This window comes from Hippocampus zosterae, chromosome 20 (assembly GCF_025434085.1).
Source record: "Hippocampus zosterae strain Florida chromosome 20, ASM2543408v3, whole genome shotgun sequence".
In the NCBI taxonomy this organism is placed as follows: Eukaryota; Metazoa; Chordata; class Actinopteri; order Syngnathiformes; family Syngnathidae; genus Hippocampus; species Hippocampus zosterae.
This window is the reverse complement of record NC_067470.1, coordinates 10,347,824-10,373,182: the sequence shown is the minus strand read 5'-3', so window position 1 is coordinate 10,373,182 and position 25,359 is coordinate 10,347,824. Positions and strand designations below refer to the sequence as shown.

At 42.9% G+C, this 25,359-nt stretch overlaps 2 protein-coding genes across 4 annotated transcripts in view; both read right to left on the bottom strand.

The window, feature by feature from the left end:
- Window positions 1-4,481, bottom strand: part of LOC127592974 (divergent protein kinase domain 2A) — a 35,328-nt gene extending 30,847 nt beyond the window's left edge. Inside the window, exon 1 of one of the 3 annotated variants that reach the window (XM_052054115.1) lies at window positions 3,966-4,481. The gene's annotated coding sequence lies outside the window, so the exon portion shown is untranslated. Of the gene's footprint in view, window positions 1-1,977; window positions 2,203-3,965 lie in introns of those variants that run through there. The other 2 variants (XM_052054118.1, XM_052054117.1) reach the window with 2 other exon arrangements.
- Window positions 4,482-14,013: 9,532 nt separating this feature from the next.
- Window positions 14,014-25,359, bottom strand: part of ptprn2 (protein tyrosine phosphatase receptor type N2) — a 132,178-nt gene continuing 120,832 nt past the window's right edge. The window contains exons 17-22 of the mRNA XM_052054086.1: window positions 24,113-24,232; window positions 22,929-23,095; window positions 21,381-21,434; window positions 19,565-19,629; window positions 18,189-18,262; window positions 14,014-16,304 (exon numbers count right to left, since the gene is read on the bottom strand). Coding sequence (XP_051910046.1) covers window positions 16,233-16,304; window positions 18,189-18,262; window positions 19,565-19,629; window positions 21,381-21,434; window positions 22,929-23,095; window positions 24,113-24,232 — 552 coding nt within the window. The 3' untranslated portion in view covers window positions 14,014-16,232. The remainder of the gene's footprint in view (window positions 16,305-18,188; window positions 18,263-19,564; window positions 19,630-21,380; window positions 21,435-22,928; window positions 23,096-24,112; window positions 24,233-25,359) is intronic.

The window sequence follows — 25,359 nt, the reverse complement described above, 5'->3', positions numbered from 1 at the left end:
GCTCTGGCTTCTGCTTGTGAATTTTACACCCTCTTTTGACACTGCGGACCACCGAGCGGTTTGATTCTTTGGCGTTCCCGTTGGCAAGGTCGCCTGCTCGGGTTCCTGACAAAGGCCACTCTGAGCTTTTAAATGGGAGCCAGACGCTCTTGCTCGTGTTCGGCACCAGATGTCGCCCCGACAGAATACAAAGGGGAGGCAGGTCACGGAAAGTTAAGCTTTGCGGACCCTCATTGTGGATACGGTGTCAAAGCCCCCCCACCCCCTTGCATTGCATCCCACCCCGGCGACGTCACGGTCTCAATCGGCACTCCGCTCAAAACGGTAGGAGGAAGAATCCATCATACAAAACGGAAAAATACCAAATATCATGAGGGCAGGGCAGCCCCCCCCCACCCCCGCTTTCTCCGGTGAGCACGAAAGTGAGGCAAAGTAAGGCGGGCAAATCAAAAGGGCGCCCCACTCCTCATGCATAGCAAATGAGCCTCGCATCCACACTGAAACTTTCAAGTTGGGGCGGATGCCAAGAGCTTCAAAACGCTTCATTACCGGGAGAGAACAGGGAGCTCGACCCCTGTGTAGACACGGAAAAACGGAATGACAAAGTTCCAATCGGGCAACGGATAACGCTGTAGTTTTCCGATCGTTCCACGTCAAGGTTTGACGGATAAGGCAGATAAGATGGGGAGTTTCCTCTCGGGATAATCTCCTTTCTTGGCCGAGTAAAACTGGATTGAGATTAAGATATTACAGGGCTGGCTGGGATCCTGCGGGATAAACCGATTCTCTTTTTTTAATGGCATCTGAGGTGAACGTTCAAGCACAAATCAGAAATAGCAAGAATTGAAATAGTCATTCGATTTTTTTTCGTCAATGCCGGCATGAGCAAAGCTACCACATGATCACCCCAAACATCCATTTGAGAGTCAAACGACTGGCATTGATCTGCAAAGTGTGTAGTTTTTCCTGGGGTTTTGCTGCGATACGTTTTTGTATTATTTTTTTTTTAAGCAAAGGAGAAAGAAAATGACAGCATTCTGAGAGAGCAATACGAATTATGTCTTAAAAGCAGTTGCGGCCAAACAGGGTGCCTGACCTAACGGCAACCTGCTGAGCTGTCTCCGCTTCAGTTTGAACTCGTTTGCGGTCTCCCAAAAAAATTGACAACCTGTTGTCATTCAAAGGAAAGCTGGGAATCATACACATGGTTCAGTGAGCACGATCCTACCATCTAAAATTCATCGCGGAATGCCTATCTCAATTTCGAGAACCAATCTGGAACTCATTGGCAGAAACAACGAACAAGGGCAGAGCCCCCGGTTTACCACTGTGGTCCATTTCTTCTGTAGCAAAGCATCCCTCATTTCTACCAGTTGGAATAAGCCCGGCTCAATCAAATCGCTGAGGTACGCTAAGGCAGCAGAGCTATTTTTACACGATATATTTGGATGAAAAACAAAAGTTGCGGCTGCCCAACTTTTGCGAAATGACCCGACTTGTTTTACATCATCTTTTGGGAGTTCTTTTCAAAGCAATGGGACAGAGATGACCACAGTTTCAGGTGAGACGTTGACGTCAGCAATAGTGGCCGCTCCTGAATGACGTTGACTGGGACAAGTGGATTCTCATTTGGCTCCAATTCAATATTTTCCGCAAAAGGTTAACAATAGGTGGTGCAAAGGTGAGGAGGCTTTACTTTCCAAAAGAGGCCATCGAGTTTCTTGATCTACTGGCCTGCCCTGCATATTGTAACGGGTCTACAGTTCATGACATTCCATGTTTGAATGTTTAGAGTGGCACGCACGACCGCATTGAATGATAAACGACGACGCAAGCCGACGTGTGCCAAAATTCAAGATCGTTTGCCGCCTTAAGAATAGAACTCTGTCATAAACCTGTACAGTTTTTTAAGGTAATTTTTTACGCCTTGATTTGACAACAGCATCGTGCAAACCAGTTTTAGCTCCGTCATCGTACCTTCAACGACCCAACTATACAGCGGAACTGAAGTCTGAAAGCGCACGCGTTAAAAAGAAAAAGCGTTAAACACTGTTTGCTGGCGGCTTCAGCCGAAACATCAGACGAACCTCACCCCGGCTGTCATTGCGATGGCGAGGCTCCAGTTGCCAAGGTTATCGACTGGGGGAGTCAATAATGTTTGAGCGCATGAAGAAAAAAATATTTTCCAAAAAAAAATAAAAACCTGCATGTTCTCCCCGGGCCTGCGTGGGTTTTCTCCGGGTGCTCCGGTTTCCTCCCACATTCCAAAAATATGCATGGCAGGCTGATTGAACACTCTAAATTGTCCCTAGGTGTGAGTGTGAGTGCGAATGGTTGTTCGTCTCTGTGTGCCCTGCGATTGGCTGGCAACCGATTCAGGGTGTCCCCCGCCTACTGCCCGGAGACAGCTGGGATAGGCTCCAGCACCCCCCGCGACCCTAGTGAGGATGAAGCGGTTAGGAAGATGAATGAATGAATGAATGAATGAATAAAAACCTCACAGAAAGAGCACAGGCCGGCCCGGCAATGAGAGGGATCCTAATCACTGGAGCACTTCAAACTCCTCGAGGCACATTAAGTCTTCAAAAATCAGCAGCAATTAACAGAAGCCTCCTTTTTCTCCTCTCCCGGTGACATTATTAATCCAGGGATCTATTTGTTTTTGAGGATCTCGGGGTGATAAAGTGCAAGACTGTTTGAGGTTCGCAGGCTTATTTAGATTGATTTTTTTTTAAAGACTCAGCCGATGTTTAAAGGCTCAAGGAAATCAAACGGCCGCTAAAACAACCAAAAAAAAGCAGTATCTTCAATATTGAACCGTTTTAAGTCCCAAGCCAGCTTTCCAGCAAGCCGCCAATGTTCCTGAAAAAAAAAAAAATAAAAAAACAGAATTCTATATGTAGCCACTGTGTCATTTTGACAATGACGCGGCCGACATAAGGTGATTATGAAATCTCCCCGGCTCTTCTTACAAATTGTTCATACAGGACAGCGGTTCATTGATTCATTAACAACACTTCTACACACTTGTAATTTGGCTTCAGGGCTTGATGTCACAAAGCAAAGTGCGTTGTTATTCCTGGGAGAGCTTTGAGGCTACAATTACAAGGCACCCCCCACCCAACCACCACCACCACCGTGAGTCCTGACCAACAGTCGCCACAAATATTCTCATTTGAGGGGAACTATGTCGAGTCTTTGTGAGAAATGAAGTCCCACTATGTGGGTAAAAACAAGGATCGCTGCAGGCGTTGTGGAAGTTAAATTTGTATGCGCACGGGTCTTGTTTCATTTTTAAAGCCGGTACATTTCTAAAACAAATAAGTCATGCAAAAACAAAGCAAATAGATGCAAAGTTCACTGACAAGTAGGTGTCGAAAATCATAACAGGTTATTTTCAAAAAGGGCTTTCCACACGCTCGATCAGAACGTAAAATGGGATGGACTAAGAGTGAAACACTAAAAGCTCGTTTATTTATGGGCTGTTTTGTATTGATTTAAATACTGTTTGGGAAAGACCTGATCATGTCTGTTTTTTGGTCTTGAGCTAAAAGAGACACCAAAGTCACGGTTATATTGATTTGCTCTGCATTTCAAACATCCCGTCTCCAAATGCAACATCGTCAGATGATTCGACCAAATTTATGGCATTTTTTTTCCAAATGCAATCGCCGTACTATGTTCTTAATTGACTCAAAGTGTTCTTTTGCTGTAAAACGTAACACAGCCGTTTTTAGTGGTTAAGTTACCGTCTTGTACTACTCAGAGGATGGGGGCATCAGATAAGAAATGTTCTTATCGGCTGCTCTCATCAAAGAAAACGCAACAAAAGTGTCACGCGAAGCCTCGTGTAAAGGAAAAACACGGAGCCAGTCACAATTACTTTAAAGGCTACAACATTAATGCTGATTTCGAACGGACTTAAAACGATGAAAGTCAAATTAATTAAAGCCAAACCAACAAACCTGCGTTGCGTGACATTAACTTCTTTCCTGGATGAGTGGAGAGGGGGGAAAAGAGTAACAGCGGACGCTCGACTTTCAGTCGGTCAATTCTTCAAAGTTGAGGCGTGGGGTGATTCGGACCACTTCAAGGCAACAAAAGGCAATTTCTACTGCGTTCGGTTCCCATCGATCCGAACACGCGAGCTCCGTTCCCCGTTGCGGCTCCCCCCACCCCCGTGCATGTACCCAGCTAGCCTGCTAGCCTCTCAGATAAACAGTTAGGATGTCGAATCTTAACTCTTCGTATACCAGCTCCTCCCGCGTTCTCCTCACAAAAGAGCCGAGGACTGGCGTGGCGCGAGGACGTCCATATGTGTCCGCATAGCATGAGTGTCTTTAAAGGGACGAGAAAGGTGGTTGTTCTCCGCTCCTCTTGCCCGAATAGCGGCTCGGCTCACTACTCCGCTCTTCTAACCACAATAGGTTATCTCGCCACTCGTTTTCTACAGCAGCCTTTTTACGACAGCCGCCGTCTGTTTACGGCCTTGTTTCCATAGCGACTCGTCCATTGTTTGCCTCCACTAGAACCCTGCCTCCCGCCAAGTGCAAAGTTTGTCTTAAATTTGAATGCCGTATTTCGCCCACTTCCTTTGACTAAAGACGCAAGTTTATTAATCTATGCTATTTGTAATAAGAATTTTAATTATTTCCCCCCTAGGTGTCGGGAAATCGTTGGTCCAACACGTGGACACACAAAAAAAATAGAACCCAAACGCACCATATTTGCACATTAAAGCGAGACGCTCGTTTGTGCAACCGACACAACACTTAAGTTAATTGGACTCCTTCATCATAGAGGCGACGTTATTACTATCGTAATCAGGGAAGTAATGCACATGCCAAACACAATTAACAGTAGCCGGATGACTAATTGATTAATTAGTCGCTAATGACTGGCTCACTCCCACCGAATAGGACAATGAAAACGGCGAGTCGATATTTCCGGTTTAACGGTGATGGATTCAATCTTTGAACGCCGGCGTGAATTAGTTTGCAGTCACCGCCATCTCGTGGTGAAAAGTGAAAAGCCACTTGAAGGCCTGTTTGTTTTTTTTTTGTTTTTGTTTTTTTGCGGGAGAGTTCCCCCATCGTATTTGCCCCCCTACGTAACGTAAAAAAACAATGGATGAAAGATTTACGAGAATTTGAACACAACACGAAATTATGAGGAAGTAAATTATAATTTAATTGTCCCCTCAACCAGTTCGAAATATCTCCCAAAAGAAGTGTTGCTCAGTGTAAACACTTTAACAGTTATCTCAGCGATTTTACTGGGTGGAAGTCCACAATGTCCAAATGTAAATTAAAAACGAAACGTCGGAGAGAAAAAAAACAATGTGATATGATAAGTGGCACATGCTGCTAATTTGCAATCATAAGTTTGTTGCATGAAGAAACCAATATTTGTGGTTTTACATAATCGAGGGTAGGCTTCTTTTTTAATTTACTAACTCATAAGGAAAATTGCAATTTTAATTGAACATCCCTGCAAACCTCTGCTCCCCAAACTGATGCATCAACTATAATTAAACAAATGGCATTGTTAGTTTGTTCACGGCTGAATTCAATTATTTGTGTGCGTGTGTGTGTGTGTTTGTGTGTGTGTATGTGTGTGTCAATCAGTGGTTTGCCTCGAGATATTTTTCTAAATTTACATACTAAATCCCTGCAATGAGATTTGGGTCAAATTAGTCATTGTTTGATTGCATTGCATTGCTGGAGAGATGAAAGTGCCTCAAGTAATCTTACAATAACTATAAATGTGTTCCCACCCCATCGTCTTTTTTTTGATCACATGGCTGCCTCTAACAAAAGAATCCATTCATCCATCCATCCATCCATTTTCAGCAACGCTTGTCCCAAATTGGGCCACAGGAGTTGAACTGGTCCCCAATCAGTCCCAGGGCACTAACAAAAATAATGACAGGAAAAATATATTTCATCGTTTTAATGACACATGCAAATGTTTTAAGGGAAAATTTGACACAAAAACAGTAGTTGGGTCTCAAGAGTTCCTGCCCGTCCATAGTAAGCACTTCCTTATTTGTATAACTGCCCCCACTTTGCCTTGACATTGAGGTTGGCTGGGGGAAGATCCATAGCCACTTCAAAGCAACTAAGTAGTCAAAAAGGTGATCATGAAAGAGTCATGCAGAATTCTCTGACCCCAATCGCCACTGGCCAAAAAGTACATGAAGCGGATATACAGTCACGCACTTTGGTCAAATGCTAAAATAAGCTAATTTCAGCAAGACAAAAAATATTCTTGATCCAGGAAGTGGTTCAAATTACCGGTACCTGGGCCAAATGCATCTCCCCATTCCCTCTGCTGCCTCATTAGCAAACGTGCAAACCACAAAGTCATATTACGCTGGCTGAAACCATTCTGTGTTTACTCACGTCATTAAGTCAGATTCATAAGGGGACTTTCCAGGGCCAGATAAAGATTTCATTGCATTAACGTGTCCGTTATGCGCCACTGGGGAGTTTGTGGTCTGATAAAACATAATGTTCTGCTTGGCCGAACGGGCAATTATTGTCTACGCTTGCACCACCATACCCAACTGTGTCGCAGGTGACCCTTAAAATAAAGCCACGAGCGTCATGCATAATTAATCAGGAACAGTGTCTGCATCGGTTTTATGCAGACATTGTCATACCTCTGCTCTGCAGATGAGGAGATAATCAAATCTATTCTGCAATGTGAGTAATAGCACCCGCAATAACACAAGACAAGCTTGAGCATTTTACAGCGCGTAGCACCAGTAAAAAGAACGGGAAGACTAAGTCAATCACCGGACTTTCACCGTGAGGGGACACTTGGGAGAAACCCCCAGACAGAAACAAAATTTGGAAGAAAGAAAAATGCAATCGTTTGGTGAAGCCTACAATGGCTTGTAGGCTTGATTCAGTTATGTTAAGACGGGGGTCGGCAACACGCGCCTCCAGAGCCGCATGCGGCTCTTTAGCGACATCTAGTGGCTCACTGGAGCTTTATAAAAAGCTCCATTTGAAAATAGAAAAATATTTTGATAGTAGGCTAATATAGCTCAAATAGATATAGATACATGTTGCAGTTCTGAAAAAAGGAGAGCTGTGCTGTTGTTTGTTTTTGAAAACGTACACTTTATTTATGCTTTTAACAGTCTCGACAAACACAGACACGTCTACGTCCGACTTCTCTCTTCTGTTTTTCGACTCGAGAGGCATTCAAAGACAGCCTCAGAAAAACGGAAATTAATGATCACTTCACTGACACTAAGAAAAGCAAAAATAATGCACCAAAACAGAAAATCAAGCGAGGAAATTACAAAATAAATTCTATAGGTGTGTTTGTGAACATGCACACAAAGGAATGAATAACATTAACAATTCTGAGACAGTCCTGTCTCCTACATACATATAGCACGTGTTTCCTTCATTGTAAGGTTTATAGAAGGCTTTTTTTTTTTGCGGTTCTAGACATATTGTTTTTTTGTTTGTCCTATATGGCTCTTTCAACATTTTGGGTTGCCGACCCCTGTTTTAAAGGTTATATGCCACCAAATGTTAAATGTTAAACACTTGAAGTTCTTTTAACCCTTTCATTCACTGTTCCAATACTTTTGCTTACTTGAAAAGTGACTGGCAAAAACAGAAGTCCCCAACCTGTTTAATCGGTTAAATGTCAGACAATATTTTCAGGGACTGGCCTTCAAGGCCGGATAAATACAACAAAATAAAATGATATGACCTTCATGAAAATTGTGGCATTTCGAAACAATAATAAACACGAATCACGACATGAGGAACGTCCTATTTGGCCGCAACGCTCTCTGGTCGCTATGGTAATGTTTAAACGTGCCTTCAAAATAAGATATAACGCAAATAAAAAGTGCATGAAAAATATGACTCACCATCACCACATATTATGCAGAGTGAGCTTGGTGCGTGGGAATCTCCCATTGAGATACTACTGTTACTCTCTATTAAACGGAGCCTTCTTTTTCTTGAAAACTGGAGACTCATCTTCTCCTGGCCTGGGTCTTTTCCCCTTCCCAAAGACGTTTTTTGTTTTGTTTTTTTACTCATTTTCCTCGCTCCTGGGTTTCAATTTAGTGGTAACCTGTCACGTGACTGAGAAGTGCGCCATGGCCTGCGTCAAGAGTGACATACTGGAGACGGATGTAACAGAGAATCCGGAATATTTTCAAAATAAAATACCTTTCAGAGTGAGAAATAAATAAAACAAAAGTAGTGTAAGTTATTTATTCTTTTCTGCACGGCCCGGTACCAAATGACCCAGGGACCGGTATCGGTCCACGGCCCGGGTGTTGGGGCCCACTGTCTTAAAACAAGAAGTGACCTATTTTGATTTGGAATACTCCCTGTCACTGCTTGGGCTGTCAGCACATCACCACAAGCAAGCAGTGTGTCAAAAAACAAAACAACTCCTTGGCCTGTTATTGACAGTGCAGGTTACAGGAATTAGCGGCCGGCTTTTTGTGCGTCGTTTATCGGACGAATAACTGCGAGCGCGGTTCTTATTCAAATGAATTCAGTGGTGGCGGCCGCCTGCGTGTTTAATCATCTCTGGAGGCCACGGTCAGGGATGTGGGATAGAATGAGAATGCAGTCATAATATTACAGGCTAGCTAAGGGACATTGTGTTCCATAATCCATCCCGCGATCACCCTGAAGATTGACATATGAGTTGATTGGCATGTTTTGAGGCGAGGAGATGGAGGATTTGGTGTCAAACAATATGTTCCTCTGGATGTTTATAAGGAAAGAGGACAGGGTACAGCTGTTGTAAACACTGACCTGGAGTGAATGACTTGTGTGTGATATGTGTCAGTCACTTTCGGGAAAGCAGAATCCCTGAGGGAGGCCCGTCGCCTTTCATTTTCCGGAGACCAAAGCAGGCTGTCCTGTCATGCCTGCAAAATGGGTGGCCGGTAAAGAATGAAGGGAAATGTTTGTCAATTAAAAACGGCCTCAAAGTGCATTAAAAATGGGCATCATCAGCAAACATGTTGAGCAGGCTCGCTGGCTAGCTACCATGACAGTAAACTGTCGCTCTTCGCCGATGATAAGATAAGATAAATTAAAATAAGAAAACCTTTATTAGTCTCGCAATGGATAAATTCCCAATTCACAGCAGCAAAGTTATGAAAGGAAGAAGTAGAACAACAAAATATAGGAGCTGCTGGAAAGGCAGCCACTCTCGCAGCGCCATTTTTAAGTCAAAATAACACAACACAACACAACACATAGGAGACACAGTCGTGCAATCTTCACCACTTTTCCGCATACACTTTGTTGTCTGAAGCAGTTATAGATTAAAGAGAAGAGGATCAAAGCGTCCTTTCACGAGTGGTCAGAGACGTCACATGCTGAAAATATGCACACGTCTGCTACAAGCTAAGTTTTGAAAGCAAACACGAAGCTGTAGGCGTCCATTGACGAAAATCCTGAAGTGTGAAAAAAGCAAAATGGCTCCGCAGGTCTGTCTTGCGAACACTAGATAGCGCTGCTATGCCGTGTGAAGATGCTCTTAGCTGCTCGACACAAGACAACCGTTATTTTATTTATTTTTTTTGCTTGTTACATAATAGTTCTATTTTATTCTCATCCGACTAGAATTATTGCACTCATCATCACTGTTTTTTTTTTAAAAAATAATGTATTGTCTCCTCTGACACGTATTCATTATCCTATCTGCTATATTTTGATTTACATGTTTTTCCAATGTGTGAAAGCGTATTGTTGACGGCCTTTTTTCAACCTATCCTGTCTTTAAAGACTCTCTAGTAACCCCGCCGCGATAAGTTCTCCTTGCTCCTCGAGGGAAAACATGGCAGATTTGGATAAGTCGGATCACTTTGCATTCTTTGACGTGCTTGTGTCGCTTGTTTTGCGAGTCAGTGGAAATGCGGGAAGAATGACTGACGCAACCTTCCCGACTCCCGTTCTAGAGCGTTCGCCTGTCACTCGCTTTCTTGTTCCATCACGAAGAGATGCACTTGGTGGTCAGTCAGTAGTACACTGCGTTCCATAAACCTCACTTCATATCCCTTCGAGACACTGCATCGAGTTGTTCAGCTTCAAAAAGTCTAATATTCACACGAAAAGCACTTTCCACACATGCCGAATTATCGGGTCAGAGTTTAGTATTTTTCCTCTCACCCTTCTGATCAAAATCAGAAAAAGTCGCATTCTCGGATGTCCTCGGCAATTATCCTGTGGTGTGGAGTGTGTTCAGAGAGATTTCCACACATCCATGTAGTCAGAACTGTGTTGGCCATTTACTTTTTTAAGAAACAACCATCAGATAGCAGATAAGCTAACAGTTAACTTGACAGAAACCGTCTGGTCTACTCTAGCGTGTTCACTCATTTACGCCAGTACGCAAAGTACATCATTTACTTTAAGAGTATTAAGCGAACATGGCAGCTTTTACATCCGGGCATGTTTAGTGCCTTTTGACAGATGTTGTTAAGCTGTTAAAAACGCTGTTTGTACTCACTGTACCACACTTTCGATACACTTCTCAATCGTTCTCTTAATTTTCAAAGACAAATGTGGGGCTTACACTGTACATTTCACACATCTTATTTTTTTCCCTATATTTTGTCATCACAGGTACACCCCCCGGAAAAAAATGCATTCGTCTTTGCTCCACTTAGTAACCCACGATAATGTTCTCGTTGCTAACCTTCAGTTCCGAACGGGCCCAGGTAGTCAGCGTTTTAAACAGAGTCCTGCGGCACGGAATATTTTTTGGTTTCATGCACTTCAAACAAACCTCTCACAGTTTGTGGCCGCGTGCATGAGAATGATTTCTGGCACATCACAGGGATCTGCCTCAGGTGAGCACATACAAATAAGAAATGTGGGGGAAGCAAGAAGAACAGAATCTAAAATGAAGGTGTCACGTTCCGTATTTGACAGCAGGGGGCAGGTGTTCTTGCTTGCTGCCTGCACACCCGCCACCCATTTGTTGGTGGATTGCACCTGCTATATTTAGGCGCTCCGGCAGTCGACTCACTGCCGGAGTATTCCACGCTGTGCCATTGCTATTGCCTATTCCGTCTCGGTTAAAACATTGCCTTAAAGACTTTTGACAATTGTTGCGTTCCTAGATATCCTCTCGTGAGTGATCATAGTATTTTGCCTAAACTTTCTCCTTGCCGTTTTTTTTTCCCGCAAGCGTTTGTTGCCTGTTGCCTCGTTACAATTATTTCCTGGTTCTCTTTTTGACCAGCGTTTTCTTTTGCCCGTTTAGACGGGGATTTTGTCTTGTACTAAATATAATTTTTGTGACAAAGTTCCTTTATGTGTCTGCTATTTCGGTGATCGACTTATCTCCAGTTTGTTGCGCACGAAGCGATTACTCTGTCGCTTCGGGCACAACGTGACAGAAGGATGTGTCATGAAGAGTGTTCCCACAAGTTTTTTTACCCTCCAAGTTAAGGATTTTTATTTGATGCCAGAAATGTATAGAGTACAATCGGTTAATGCGTTAAAATCTTGATTGAAAAAATATATATTTTAATCACCACAGATGAATATGACTCAAGGAAGCTTTCATATGACCTTCTGATTTTGTGCATGCTAGTATGTCGCCGTGGTAACAGATGAGCACTTCTCAACTGTAGCACAGAGGGAGCTATGGCAACACAGCCCGCCACTGTGAGTGTGTGTGTCCATTTTTGTGAAAGCCTTGTGAGTGGTGCATGAACACGTAATCTATTTTATCTGCAGTCATTTTTTTTTAAACGTCTTTATCCATCGGGATCAAACCTATTCTTCAACTATCATGATTGATCTCAAATTAGTTACGGCTCGGGATTAGGGTGCTTCTGAGGATTGTGTTTATGGTGACCTTTGAGGAATGGTAATTAATTTTATGATTTTGGTTTTGGTAAAAATTCTGTTTATGGTTTCAGAATATGTTAATTATATGGATGGGAATTATATTGAATGATTATGGCTACTTTCAAAATGGCGGTCAGGGATTATCTTTGGGGTTATGTATTACATTTAGTTTTAGATGATGGTGGTTAGTTGTAGGTTTCCTGAAATTAGGATTAAGATTTGGTTTAAAATGAAGGCAGTATGTTCAGGTTCTGGTTAGGTTTTGGGACAATGGTTGTGGTTAGTATAATAGCTATTGTTGTGCGCTTATAGTTGGGGTTAACTTTAGGTGCTAATGGTATTATTTTAGGGTTTATGTTGGGTTGGTTAGGTCTGTTTTTTTTTTTCCAGGTGCTTAGGCCTTTTTTTCAGGGATGACTTACCTCAGCGCATCCTTTTGACTTCAACCACGATGAAACTCGTGGCCTGGATGGCAGTTGTCATTCCCTTTGTGCCGTTTTGTCTCTTCAGTCTCAGCATCTTGCTTGTCTTGTTGTCAGATGCCGCTCTGGCCATTTGACTGTTTTACAACCAAGTGTTAAGTCTGTTTCCAATTTTAATTTGATGAATTTGATGTTTATGATTGGCAAAGGACGAGGACAGAGGCGGAAAGGACAAAGCGAGGTAGGTGATAGCATCAAATCAGACAAGACTTCCTCTGTCAAAGATGAACAACACTGATAGGAGCCGCTTTGATGCTGCTTGTAAAAGCCAAATGTAATGGAACATGGTTGAATTTTTGCTTTCAGAGGTAGTAACAGGATTAGTGTGTGTGTGTGTGTGTGTGTGTGTGTGTGTGTGTGTGCGTGCGTGTGGGAATTTTTGTGACCCTTCTGAAATATAACTTAAAATGTAAAATGTATAATAAATGCTAAACTGGCGAATTTTCATGATCTCAGTTTTTGTGAAAACAAATTTTCCCTAAATTTGACCTTTTTTGACTGGTCCAATTTAGCAGGAAAAACGTTTAAAAAAAACTTGGCAGGAAAGAGCGACGGAGCGGCAATACATCAAGTCATGGTCACAAATGAAAATCTGCGATAGAGTGAATCCACGACAACCGAACCACAAAGTAGGGAGGGAACATTCTACATGCGTTTTAAGGTTCATTTTTCATGTCTTTATTTTCTTATTGCTATCGCACGCGGTATCGCGTTGACCTCACAGAGCAGAGGTCGTGGGTTCAATCCCCGCTCCGGCCTCCCTGTGTTGAGTTTGCATGTTCTCCCTGAGCCTGCATGGGTTTTCTCCGGGTACTCCAGTTTCCTGACACATTCCAAAAACATGCATGGCAGGCTGATTGAACACTCTAAATTGTCCCTAGGTGTGAGTGTGAGCATGAACAGTTTTTCGTCTCTGTGTGCCCTGCAATTGGGTGGCAGGGTGTCCCTTGCCTACTGGGATAGGCTCCAGAACCCCCGTGACCCTTGTGAGGATAAAGCGGATTGGAAAATGGATGAATGTCGCACACGGTGCCATGTTTGTTGCTTGAGTGACGCGTACAGACCCTCGTGCAGCATACTCGTCACTTGACCGGTTCGTCGGCCTGCTGTTTTGCCTGGACCCGCCTACAAAGACGGAAGGGCCCTCATTAGGGAAGCCACTCTGGGCCCCTGACACCGGAATGTTAACAGGCTCTTGGGAGCTGCTTACGACTTTATGCCACATGCCCCTTCTCCCAAAGCCATGTCAACTAGACCGCTCTTGAGCCGGTTGATTGCAAGTTAACAAAACGGCTGTCGTTGCTGTATTTTTTTTACCCCCAAGGTGGCATTGAGAACACTTTTAACTGAAAATTGATTTTATTTGTCTGAAGCGTATGATTTGAGAAAGGTTGTTTTGTTTTTACTTCCATTCATTCATTTCTTTGGTATTGTCCTCAGTCGGTTCGCGGGTAAACTGGAGCCTGTCCCAGCGGACTTTGGACGGGAGGCAGCGAACAACCTGAACTAGTTGCCAGCCAATCACAGTTTTTTTTGAACACCGATATATGTGTGCAAAGAGTGGACACTACGGTAAAGTCAAAGCTAGGCACTCTCCCAAAATTTTTTGTTAAAAAACTGTTGTCTTTTCTTACAATGCGTGCAATTAGTAAGAAGACAAAAGAGCATGGATTGCAATTATCTTTATTATCAGTGAAAGTTACTGTGGAGAGAGAAAAATGTCACAGAGTCACTCTGGTAGAGGAATTCATGTTGCGCAACATATCACAATGTACCCGTGATACATGAATACAGTGATCCCTCGCTATATCGCGGTTCATTTATTGCAGCTTTGGTATATTATTTTCCCCCCAAAGTACTGTATTCAGAAAAATAAAAATAAAAATCCTGAATGACTCAGAGGTTTTGTACATGCCTGGACCAATGATAGCACGATTTCGATTTGGCAGCAGCAATTCGCTCTTCGCCTCCTCCTCCTCAATACCGATTAATTGTCTTATCATAAACACATCGGCTACGTGGGGAAAGCTGGCCAGGAGCTAGCAGCTAGCTAGTTAGCCTCCAGCTAGCTGCTAGCTGGAGGCTAACGGCGGCCAGTGTCAAATGAGAGCCGTCCGTCTTCTACGCCACCAACACAAAAGTCTCTTCTCAGAAGGAATGTTGAGGATTGTTAATTACTGTATAAGGTTTTATAATTCAATATTTAAATAAATACGTTTACTGCTGTAGTCTTTGTCTCAAATATGTCAAGTATAAATACTGTTTACATGTTTTAATCATGCTGGTACCCACATATACTCCGGTCCCTATGAACCGCGTTTAAGTGAGGGATCACCGCACAACAACCACGATGCTAGCACACATTCTCGGTAAATAGATAGAACACTTCCTAGCAAGATAGTAAAGAGGACAAGACACTACCTTTTAGTTATTTTTAGTATTTGCGGCCATGTGGTGTCTGTCAATGAGTGATGCCGTATCACTGCGAGTGAACTTTTTAGCATGTCGATATTCATGTGCACAGTTGGCAAGTAGGAGGGCGAGATTGGGAGAGGGGTGGGGTGTAGCACTGAAAAGAAAAAAATGATTTGTTAAAGTTACAAGGAAAAAAAATAAAGCAGTAAAGCAGTCATATGGGTCATTTTAGCAACACAGACTACTTTCGTAAACAGATTTTGCTCACTTGGAGTGATGACACATTTTCTCTTTGCTTTAATTGTTCCAAAATGACGGCGCCTTCGTCGTTGGGATCGCTCGGGCAATATTACAGTCAAGTGTACAGAATCATCAAAGTGGATTTCTCTGCAATTCTTCACCAGGACATGATGTCAAAGCTGGCCAGTGGCACGAAGAACAGAACATTCAGGTACGTCTGTACTGCGCAATCACGCAGCCGCTGTTCTATGAAAAGCATGTCTTCGGGACTTTTTTTGTGTGTGTTTAGAACCAATCATGGCGAAGAAACCTTTGTAAAATGATTGAGATGAATAACTGCTGTTCCATTTTTCCCGGTCATAAACTTACTATTTCTCAAAAAATAATTCACGTTTTATTAATTCAATAGTATGACATGATTTGTATCATGTTACATTTGTATTGGAATACTAGAACTTTGTTCTCGATGTTTAATTAATTATTCAAAAATATGGAATTAAATAGCTTTATTCTTGTAAAAATACATAAAAAATGAATATGACTTTCGTCTCATTCAATGTGTAAATACATATATTTTCAAAAAAAATAAAAGTAAATTCTGAATAGTCTGAAAAATAAGAATGTCATTGAAAAATTGTAAGAAAATAATCACATTTTTGTCAACACATGTTCTTTTGCTGTAACATATAACTCAATTTTCACGGGAAAAATATATTGTTCTAAAAATACATTTCTCATTACATTGTTATTTTCACATAATGTATTCTCAAATATCTATCCGAAAGAGAAGGAAAAATAAGCAAGAAAAAAGTCATACATTTGTGAGGGGGGGAAAAAAAGCAAAATTGCATTGATATTATTCCTGCATAATCCGAAATGTTTTTTTTTAAATGAACATAATAATCTTATTTTATCTTCCAATTTTTTTTAAAATACAATTTTAAGTCTTTGGGGACCCTTTGTTTTTGCAGTGAAACAGACATGCTTTGCATTGAACGACTCATCGACTCACTTATAACCCGACTGAGGCATCCTATCAATTCAGGCCCTGGACAAACTACGGTAGAGGTACCTGAACGCCATCTTTGGCCACTGGAAGACTTGCCCGACACACTTAACGTGAGTGTGTGTGCATATGTATGTGTGTAGATGTATATTTTTATATATATATGTATATATATATTTTTTTTTACATATAATGAGAGAGAGAAAGAGAGGAGGTGCGCGGCCTTTACTGAGGCATCGCTTTGAGGATGGCGTTCACCTCCTCGGCCACGGCCGTCAGCGCGAACTCAAACTGCTCCTGCGGGAAAACAAGAGGCGGCAACATTTGTGATGTAAGCACACACACACACACACACACACACACACACACACACACACACATACATAAATACATACATACACATATAGAGGAGAGAAAGAGGTACGAGTAGAATTCATAAAGTCCAGACTCTGAAAAGTACAGTATCAAAGTATTTCTAGCCACGCAGGTGAGCAAAGGAACAGCGTGATTGATGTTTTCCTCCACAGAGCTCCCGCAGCTTTTTTTACACTCTTCTCCCCAGGCTCAGGGCCAACAAAAAAAAGAGAGAGAGAGGAGGAGCGTAGGAGTTGATGTGTCAACACACAGCAAGGCCTGAAGAAAAATTTGATCAATACGCGAGAGCCGCCATCAGATTTTATTTATTTATTTTTTTGAAAGTTGTGTGATGTCAGAAATATGTATCCGTCTGTCGATGCCTGGATTTTGGGGCTTTTAAAGTCTGTTTGGGAGGAGCGTCGCACTTTTGAGTCCCACTCTCGCCGAGTATATGTGGTTCCAATTTAGGAGCAAACGGCCAAATCTCTCGCAGTCACACCAAAATGACCGACTTGCATTTCAGACAAAGCTTGTTGCGACTTTTTTTGTGACTACCCGCCACAGAGCGAGCAAATTTCATGTTGCTGAGTGATAAGTGGCTTCAGAGGCGAAATTTTCTTTCAAGGAGCCCTGTAAAATGTCCGACTGTTAATGAGTGGAAAATGACTGCTTCAGACCAAAATGGCAGACTAGACGTGTCTTGTCAGACATCTTGACTTTTTTGGTGGTTCTTGAATTGGATGGACTCCTCTTCCAAGGTTTATGGTGAGACATGAGACTGGCTTGAGGGGCTGAATTTAGTTTTCAGGGCACCTCCAAATGTCTGAAATGACGGCTGTTTTTTTTGGGGGGGGGGGGCAAAAGGTCCCAAATTTATTGTCATAAAATGATGACATATTTATATTTATAAATTTAGTTATTTTATCATCATTTTGAAATTGCAACTTTATTCTTGTAAAATTTGGACCATTGTCACAACTTTCCTTTGTCACAAATCGAATTACATGAAAAAATAAATAAAATAAAATAAAAAATCATTTTTTGAATTCAAATTTTGAATTCAAAATTACAAATGTACTCTCACTCTCATAACATTAGAAATGTAGTCTCCTAAAATAAAGGTCCTACCATTATTCTTGAAAAACTATTATTAATATAGTACAACATTATTTTTTGTGAAATCCAGACTGGTCAAAGAATAATTTTTTGGGTCATTTTATTCTTATTCATAAAAGAACTTTTGTCCAGTAAAATTTCAATGTGACAGTCGACCCCCGCACTGTTGGGCACGCCCAGATCATTAGATTTTTATTTTTTTATGAAAAAAATATATATATTCTTGGATTTCTCTTTTAGCCCTTAGCTCTTTTTTTCTCCTTTTTTGTGGAATGTGTGTTTCATGTATTTTTTAAAACATATTTTGTAGACATTTTGGGTTTGATTAAAAAAAAAATTCCCCCAATGCATTTTCAGTGGGTGTCAAGTTATACGCTGACTTTCACCCAAAAGTGGGCCAGCCCATCCCCCACTGAATCGTTGCCATTCACGAACAACTTTATTCTTGGAAATATTGCTGCAACTTTTTGCCATAAAATTACACCAGTTACAACACCGACTTTTATCAATGATCACGTGTTGGCACCTTTTCTTTTTGTCAAAGAGTTCAGATTTGGTCTCCAAATAAATTTGTCGCTGGCATGCAATCAAACTTTCTGGATGGTGAAGTTGGCAAACAATAGTGAAGTGCTTTCTTTTCAACTCACCGCCCCAATAAACAGATGAAAGGCGGGTGTTGGGTGGGGGGGGGGGGGGCGAGCTCCTTACCTTTGTGTGGACCATGCCGGCTCTCTGGTCTCTCAAGTGCTCCAGGGTAGCGGCAATATCAATCTCTTTAGCACCTGCAACGCGCACAGACAACATTGGAGACGGTTCAAAGCAAGCGGGCGAATAAAGCTCACATCTGTCAATCTAGTCTTTTCTCCGCGCCGTTCCCTTTCTAAAGGCCGAGTGAAAATGATTACATTCGTCCAAAGGGGGGGGGGGGGGGGGGTGATTGGACCGCGGCCCGCCGACTCGCTAGTCTTGATCAAATATGCAGGAGGAGGTTCTGTGAAAGGTGCGACGGTGCTCTCCAAACACAACTGCGCAACTCGGCTCGGCTGATGACGAGATTTCTTTTGAGAAGGGGGTGGGGGGAGGAAAAACTACTCCAAACAAGACTTTCATGTGTAACAAGGGAGGGCCTAATTCCAGCGTCGAAGAGAAGCCAGTGAAAAACTTTTGAGGGCCAGATTATGTCCATTTTCTACACGGAGGGGGTTTGGGGTAGGTGAGTCGGGGGGCAGGGGGTTGCCACTGTGTAGGACACAAAAGGTTAAAAAGAGCGCGCCGATAGGCTTTCATCGCCGTGGACAACGGAGACATTTGTCACCCAAGAACCAGCGCCGGACGTAACCCCTTTCTAACGAGCGGCCATTTTGAGTTGGAGGGGTAAGGGCAAAGTTGAAAGGTCAGAGGGCAGGGATGGAGGAGTTCTTCTAATTGACACAGTTCGACCTTATGGGGGTTTGCTAACATCCACAATGGACGCAGAATCCATTTGGAATGGCAAACATTTTTACACATTGCGTTTCAATTCACGTTACCGTAGCAGTTTTCTTCTGTGTTATGCTGTCCCCTGGTGGTCAAGCCATGCACAGCACAAGCAGCCGCACAAGAAACGCATGCAATCATAAATCGCTTCATATTATCTATGTTTTTTTTTCTCGTCTTATGACTTAGACAGTAGAACACTGTAGAGTGCGTGCAACACGCAACGTTCAACTCCCAGATGAAAAAGATCACAAAAAAACAAAAAAATCGAATGAACACATTGCTTCTATGAAACATTGATGCCAATAGCGAAGCCGTAAACGAAGGCAGTTTCATTGCCATGCATGTGGCATCTAAATTCATGTGGCAATTGTGATGCGGGGTCGATACGGCGTGACAGTAGCATAAATGACTACATGCTCATGTTCATATAGTCCCCCCACCCTTGATTTTTCATTTGTGTGGGGGGGCTTTTGTTCCCTCAACTCCCTCCAACCCCGTGCAACCCCGCGTCACCCTCCAACGCATCAACGGGACCCTCTCTGGAAAACCAGAGCGTTGCCACGGCAACACACGCAGGGGGGAGTGTGAAAAAGCCAAGCGTTTACCTTTTGCCATCCTATTGAGGACCATGTCAATCAGAATGTAAGTCCCGCTCCTGCCGGCGCCGTCACTGCAGTTAGACATAGACAAGGAGGACACAGATAATGACGTTGAGCGACTCCGAGACAAACATCGCTGGTAAAATACAGCTGGACACGCAAATATCGAAGGCCACGAGTTTGGACATTAGCTCATTCACTCCCAAAGACGTTTTTAAACGTCTTTTTAGACTTGGTCTAGAATTGGCTGGTACTGAATGAGCTGTTGAGACTTTGCTTTTCTTTTTGAATTTTTTGAACATTTATTCTTTTTTTTGGGGGGGGGGAGAGAGAGAGAGAGAGAGATACATTCACACACACACACACACACACACAAATTAAAAGAAAATATCCCTTTTTGTAATACAGTATTGCAGAGTTTTTCTTTTAATTGAGCAAGAGAGACGTTGTGAATATATTTGGCCTGGACATTTGAATATTGGATGATGCAACACATGTGATTGACTCATGTGTGGTCTGAGCAAGCAACGCCACGGGAATGGAGAGGGATTGGGGGTTTCTGCAAGCCCACCAGAGGACAAAGGCTTTTAAAAGCATGCACGTCGGGAGCACAGGAGAAGGTTGAGAGACCAGGGGCGGTTTGAAGAACCGCTTCTTTTTTTTGAAGCCTTGCAACCCCCCACCCACCCTCTCGCTCTCTCTCTCCAGTACTCCAGAGATAGTGTGTTGAAAAGCCTCCCTTTGTGCCCGCCGGCCATTCAGCGGCGCTGCATGTTAATTGCAAACAAGGCGTGCACATCTCTCCGATAAAGGCGCGGGCCAACAGAACAGGGGGAGGGTGGGAGGCGCACGGCGATCTCATTAATCCACGCTTGGCGCAGCAGTGCCGGCGCTCCCGCCGCACGCACGACTTCACAACTTGCGGCTGTTAAAAACGTGCTCGGGCGGGACATTGAGGCTTTACAATAAACCGACCTTTGGCTAAACTCTTAAAATACAGAAAAGAGTAAGAAAAATAAAATAAAAGCTATGGTGGTCTGTGCGGTGTTTAATAATTGAATGGCTTTAATGTGGGGGCACTCTTACAATGATTTCACTTCTCTTTTTTGTGATTAAATCCAAGTTCATGACTTATTTGACAACTGAGTCAAAATAATAAAGTGCTACTCCATTTTTTCTTCAATTATGTTGCCAAACCGTAATCATGGCAATTTTATTCGTTTTAATGCTCTTTCAATTTCTGTGACGCTCTCGAGGTTTTGAACATGAATGAGGAAGTTTAAACTGAAAGTTCACATCTTTTTAACCCGAATTTGAGCTGGAAATCAAAATCAAGCATAAACAACCAACAATGACTCAATCATAATAAAATTGTCTTTTTCCCTTTTTTTTCTGGTGGTAAATTGTAAATTTTGGGATCCCATGGGTGAGAGTAAATTTACAAGAACACATAAGCACAACCATCGCCGAGGGATGATTTAATGCATAGTCTTTCAATTTTAATATTCTTTAATTGCCAAATTTGACCCACTAAAAAGGTTTGCCCTGACAAGATGTTTGATTCAATCAAGAAATATGAAGGCACTTTGCCGTGTGAAAAGTGATAAGGCCACAAATTTGTTTGATAGTCGATGTCATGTGATTTCTTTCTTTCTGTTCAAACCACACCGAAGTCGGCCATTTTGATTTGAAGCGAACCAAATGGCAGACGCCTTTTTGTGTCGCGCAATTGAATGTGGTCGAAAACAGTGGCGCCCCTGGGATGGAAGCAGAAACCCAATCACCATCAACATCTTGATAATCATCAGGTTGCAATACTTGCCTGCAGTGAACAATAATTGGGCACGCTCGACCCCGGTAGCACTTGTTAACCTTTCTGGAATAAAAGAAGACAAAGAAAAAAAAAAGAACACACGTTATTGTGGTCGGGGATCATGTTGGCAAAACAAAGATGAATGGCTCCAATTAAACGTGACTCATGCGGCGCACCCCGACGAAAACAAACGCGGCAATAATCAAGCCGGCCCCGCTCGCCCTCGCCTGCCAATCAATCACTTTAACCGGAGTGGAGGCACTTAAAGGAATGGAGAGTCATTTCCCAGCGTGTTATTGTGACAGGCGATGTTTTTGCCAAAGGGGGAGAACGTCATTCATGTTAGGTCCGTGTCAAGGGGTGCAGCGAAAAGATGCGCCGGAACTTCCCATGCAAAAAGCAAGAGGGTCGAGAGAGCGGGGAGGGGTGGGAGAGCGTGAGCGAGCGAGCAAGAGAAAAATCAGGTTGTGCACAGGCCTGGCTGAGGAGACGCGGTTTCCAATGATCACTTTTGTGACTATGCAACTGGGCTCATATTACTAGCTGCAACATCACAAAAATGACACTGGCAACTGCAAAATAGGGCCGAAACATCAAAAAATAGACACTCTGTCGTCAGGGCGTACACACACACACACACACACACACACACACAATCAAAGCACTCTAATCCATACAAGCTAATTGGGAGGGAAATAAAGCACCAAAGAGGACATTGTCCCCTCACTTTGCATCAACAAGCATGGCGGGGGACATTTTCCATCCCTAAATCAGATGCATCTCTTCTCATTTGTTTCCCTGAGGAGCTCGGGCGAGCTGATCCCGTTGCTAACAAATGCCCAACACTCTCTCCCCTCTTTTTAGTCAGGCGGCTCGCATTTAATTGGCTCTTTGAATGAGGTGTTCCCCCCCCCCGCCCCCACCCCCCCCGCCCCCCAAGCTAAGCCAGGCAGTGCGGGGCTGTTAAGTTGCTGCATCGCAAGTGCTGGAGGGAGGTGAGGAGAAGGAGGTGGTGCTAGGATAGTTATCAAAAATTCACGTTGGAACCCCCCCCCCAAAAAAAAACAAACAAACCCAAAAAAATAAAAATGTCTTACATTTTTGTTTTTATCAATTAATACGCTACTTGAGCTTTCAGGGTTAATTAAAAATTGTAATTATGTATTTTGGTAACTACGAAGACGCTAGGTCAAACTGTCATTGAAGTAGTCTAGATGACTTTAATTTATTACGCAGTAAATACTTGACAAATACTCCATATATTCCCAAAATTAAAACTAAGACTAAAACTAATAAATAACAAAAAGCACGCATTTGTCAAATATAAAAATGACCTTACAATGAACAAATCTGCTCAAAAGAATAATTTAAAAAAATATATATATTATCGTATTATCGAATGAACTATTATATATATAATATATATATAAAAATTTTTTAAAAGAAATGTCAAACCAACCCCCCCAAATTATTATGACCCTGGAGGAAAGGAGAAAAACAGGGGAGGGTGAGCGATTTGATCGGATGAGGGGGCAGGGGGTCGACGCTCTGCCATACCTGCGGAAGTCCAAGAGGGTGCGCGCCATGTTGGGGACGCCGCGGTCCATCCAGGAGAGGAAATGGAACTGCGTGACGGTGCGCGTCTCATTAGTGTGCAGGTTCTTCAGGTAGAAGCTCCGGACCAGGAAGTCCTCGCACCAGATGTGCTCGGAAACCAGGTTGACCTGGATGCACATAAACACACACGGCGATACCATTAACGGCATACGGTACAAATTCCCAATCAGTGGTGCGCACCTCGCGGTGGGTACGCGCTCATCTTAACTCTTCAACTCCACAAGACGTACTTGTACGTCTTTTTAAAATTAGGCCCCGACTACCAAGGACGTACTTGTACGTCTAAGTCTTTTTTTTTTTGCGTCATAGAGAGGAGGAGGGTCTGATGCAATCTGTGAATGAGAATCAGATGTTTGCATTGTAAATGATGTCCAAAAACGACCATTAGGTGGCAGTGGTGCCTCACGTGCTTGAAATGCATGCTTTTACAAGAAAAAACGGTTTCTCCGTTTTTTTGCCCAGGAATCGCCATTTTCATGAAACTCAGCCATTTTGTAATGCCGATTGCTGAAGAATGGAAAAAGAAAGAAATTTTTTTCTGCTGAAAGAAGAGAGTCCAAACTTTATTTTGGTAGAGTCCATGTTTATATAGCATTAGCACCAAGTATTCTGTGGGCCTTTCAAGAGCAGTCAAAATCCAGTAAAACGCTGGGTTTGAGGGTCGTTGCTCCAGTGAAAATGGCTGGGATTGAATGAGTTCAAAGAGATCGATTCGAACAAAGATTCCCAAACTGTGTTGCGTGCGCACACCCTTGGGGGTCCACACAGTTCACTCGAGGTGGCGTTTGACGTTAAAATTGATAAATTGCAGTCTAGATTTCCAAACTCGGGTGCGGAGGTGCGTGCGATTAATAGGGGTTGATTCGAGCAAAGATTTCTAAACTGTAGTGTGCGTAAGACCATGAGGTAGAGATTTCCAGACGATGCAATATGAGCAACCCCCACGCCTCCGCCCTCCCCCTCTCTGGGAGTGTGCAAGATTAAAAGTGATTGATGAGAGATTTCCAAATTATGAGTTGCAATGCTTGCTCTCCATGAGGTGCGTGACCTTGTCATCAATTTGACTGGACATTCACAAACTGTGGGGCGCGCGCGTGAATTAAAAGCGATCTCGCCGTACGTACCTCGTAGAAATGGTAGACATCGGAGCCCTCATCCGGCCAGTAGCGGTGACACTGCTTGACGCCGTTCTCCGAAACGGGAGTGAGCATGACGACGACCACGCAGCCGCTCTCCCACACCATCTGTGTACCACAGGAGATGCAAATCGTTCAAGGCTGACGAGCGGCGGAATACGAGAGGATGAAAAGGATTTTTTAATCCGGGTGCGGGGGCCTTGAAAAAAAATCGTCACTGACGCAGCCGATTGTAACGTGAGAAACACACAAGCCCACAGCAGCCATTAAAACTCATTCACTCCCAAAGACGTTTCTAAACGTCTTTTCAGACTTGGTCCAGAATTGGCTGTTATTGAATGAGTTAAGGGAAAGCGGAAAAAAAGCTCAAGATTTTACGAGTGTTCAGTGCGTTTATCTAATATGTTCAGTGCGCATAAATTCAGTCGATGTGGGGTTTTTTTCCGTATCTCGTTAGTGACAAAAAGGGAATTAGAAACTTTTACAGAACAGCGGTGAGGTCATGTTTAGGTGGTGATGTAAGTCATGTAACACATTACTCTTAATATTTTGGGGAATATTATTACAATTACTCTGTCCAGTACTGTTATGCGTTACAACATCGGGGTCACAAGACAAAATTGGAAGTAAAGAAGACATGAAGAGAAAGCGAAGAGAACTTCGAATACATGACCCGCCGATACTAGCCAACTTGCATGGCCACCGGTCCGTTTGAAATGCGATTTCAAGGTTTTGCTACTTACTGAGAAAACAATACACGGCTGAACACCTTCCTAACTCGCTGACTTAGTGACGCCGCCCCGAGCTCTTTGTTTACAACACTCTGGTCTTTTAGTGATTTCTTGAGCCAAAAAGAAGTTTGTGAATTTTCTATTTGGGCTCCAGTGCTCTGGAATGCCCTACCCATGCCAATTGGAGCAGCTACAATATTTAAATCCCTACTTTAGACTCATTTGAATTAACAAATCTTGCATATAGTTGAACTGCACGTTGGCCTTTTTAACTGCCTCTTCCCCTGTTCGTCCTTCCCCCTCCTCCCTGGTCTGGAGACGGGGCAAGGTGATGATGACCCAATTGAATGTCGCTGTACGGATTCTGCTCCAATCATTATGGACAGGATTTTCTCCGACTGAGCTGAAGCCCGGGTTTTGAGGGAGATCCACCTCTCTGAAGGTGTCTCTCTGCAGTGTTTTCATCTTGTTAAATTGACTTTTATATCATTCTAACATTGTATA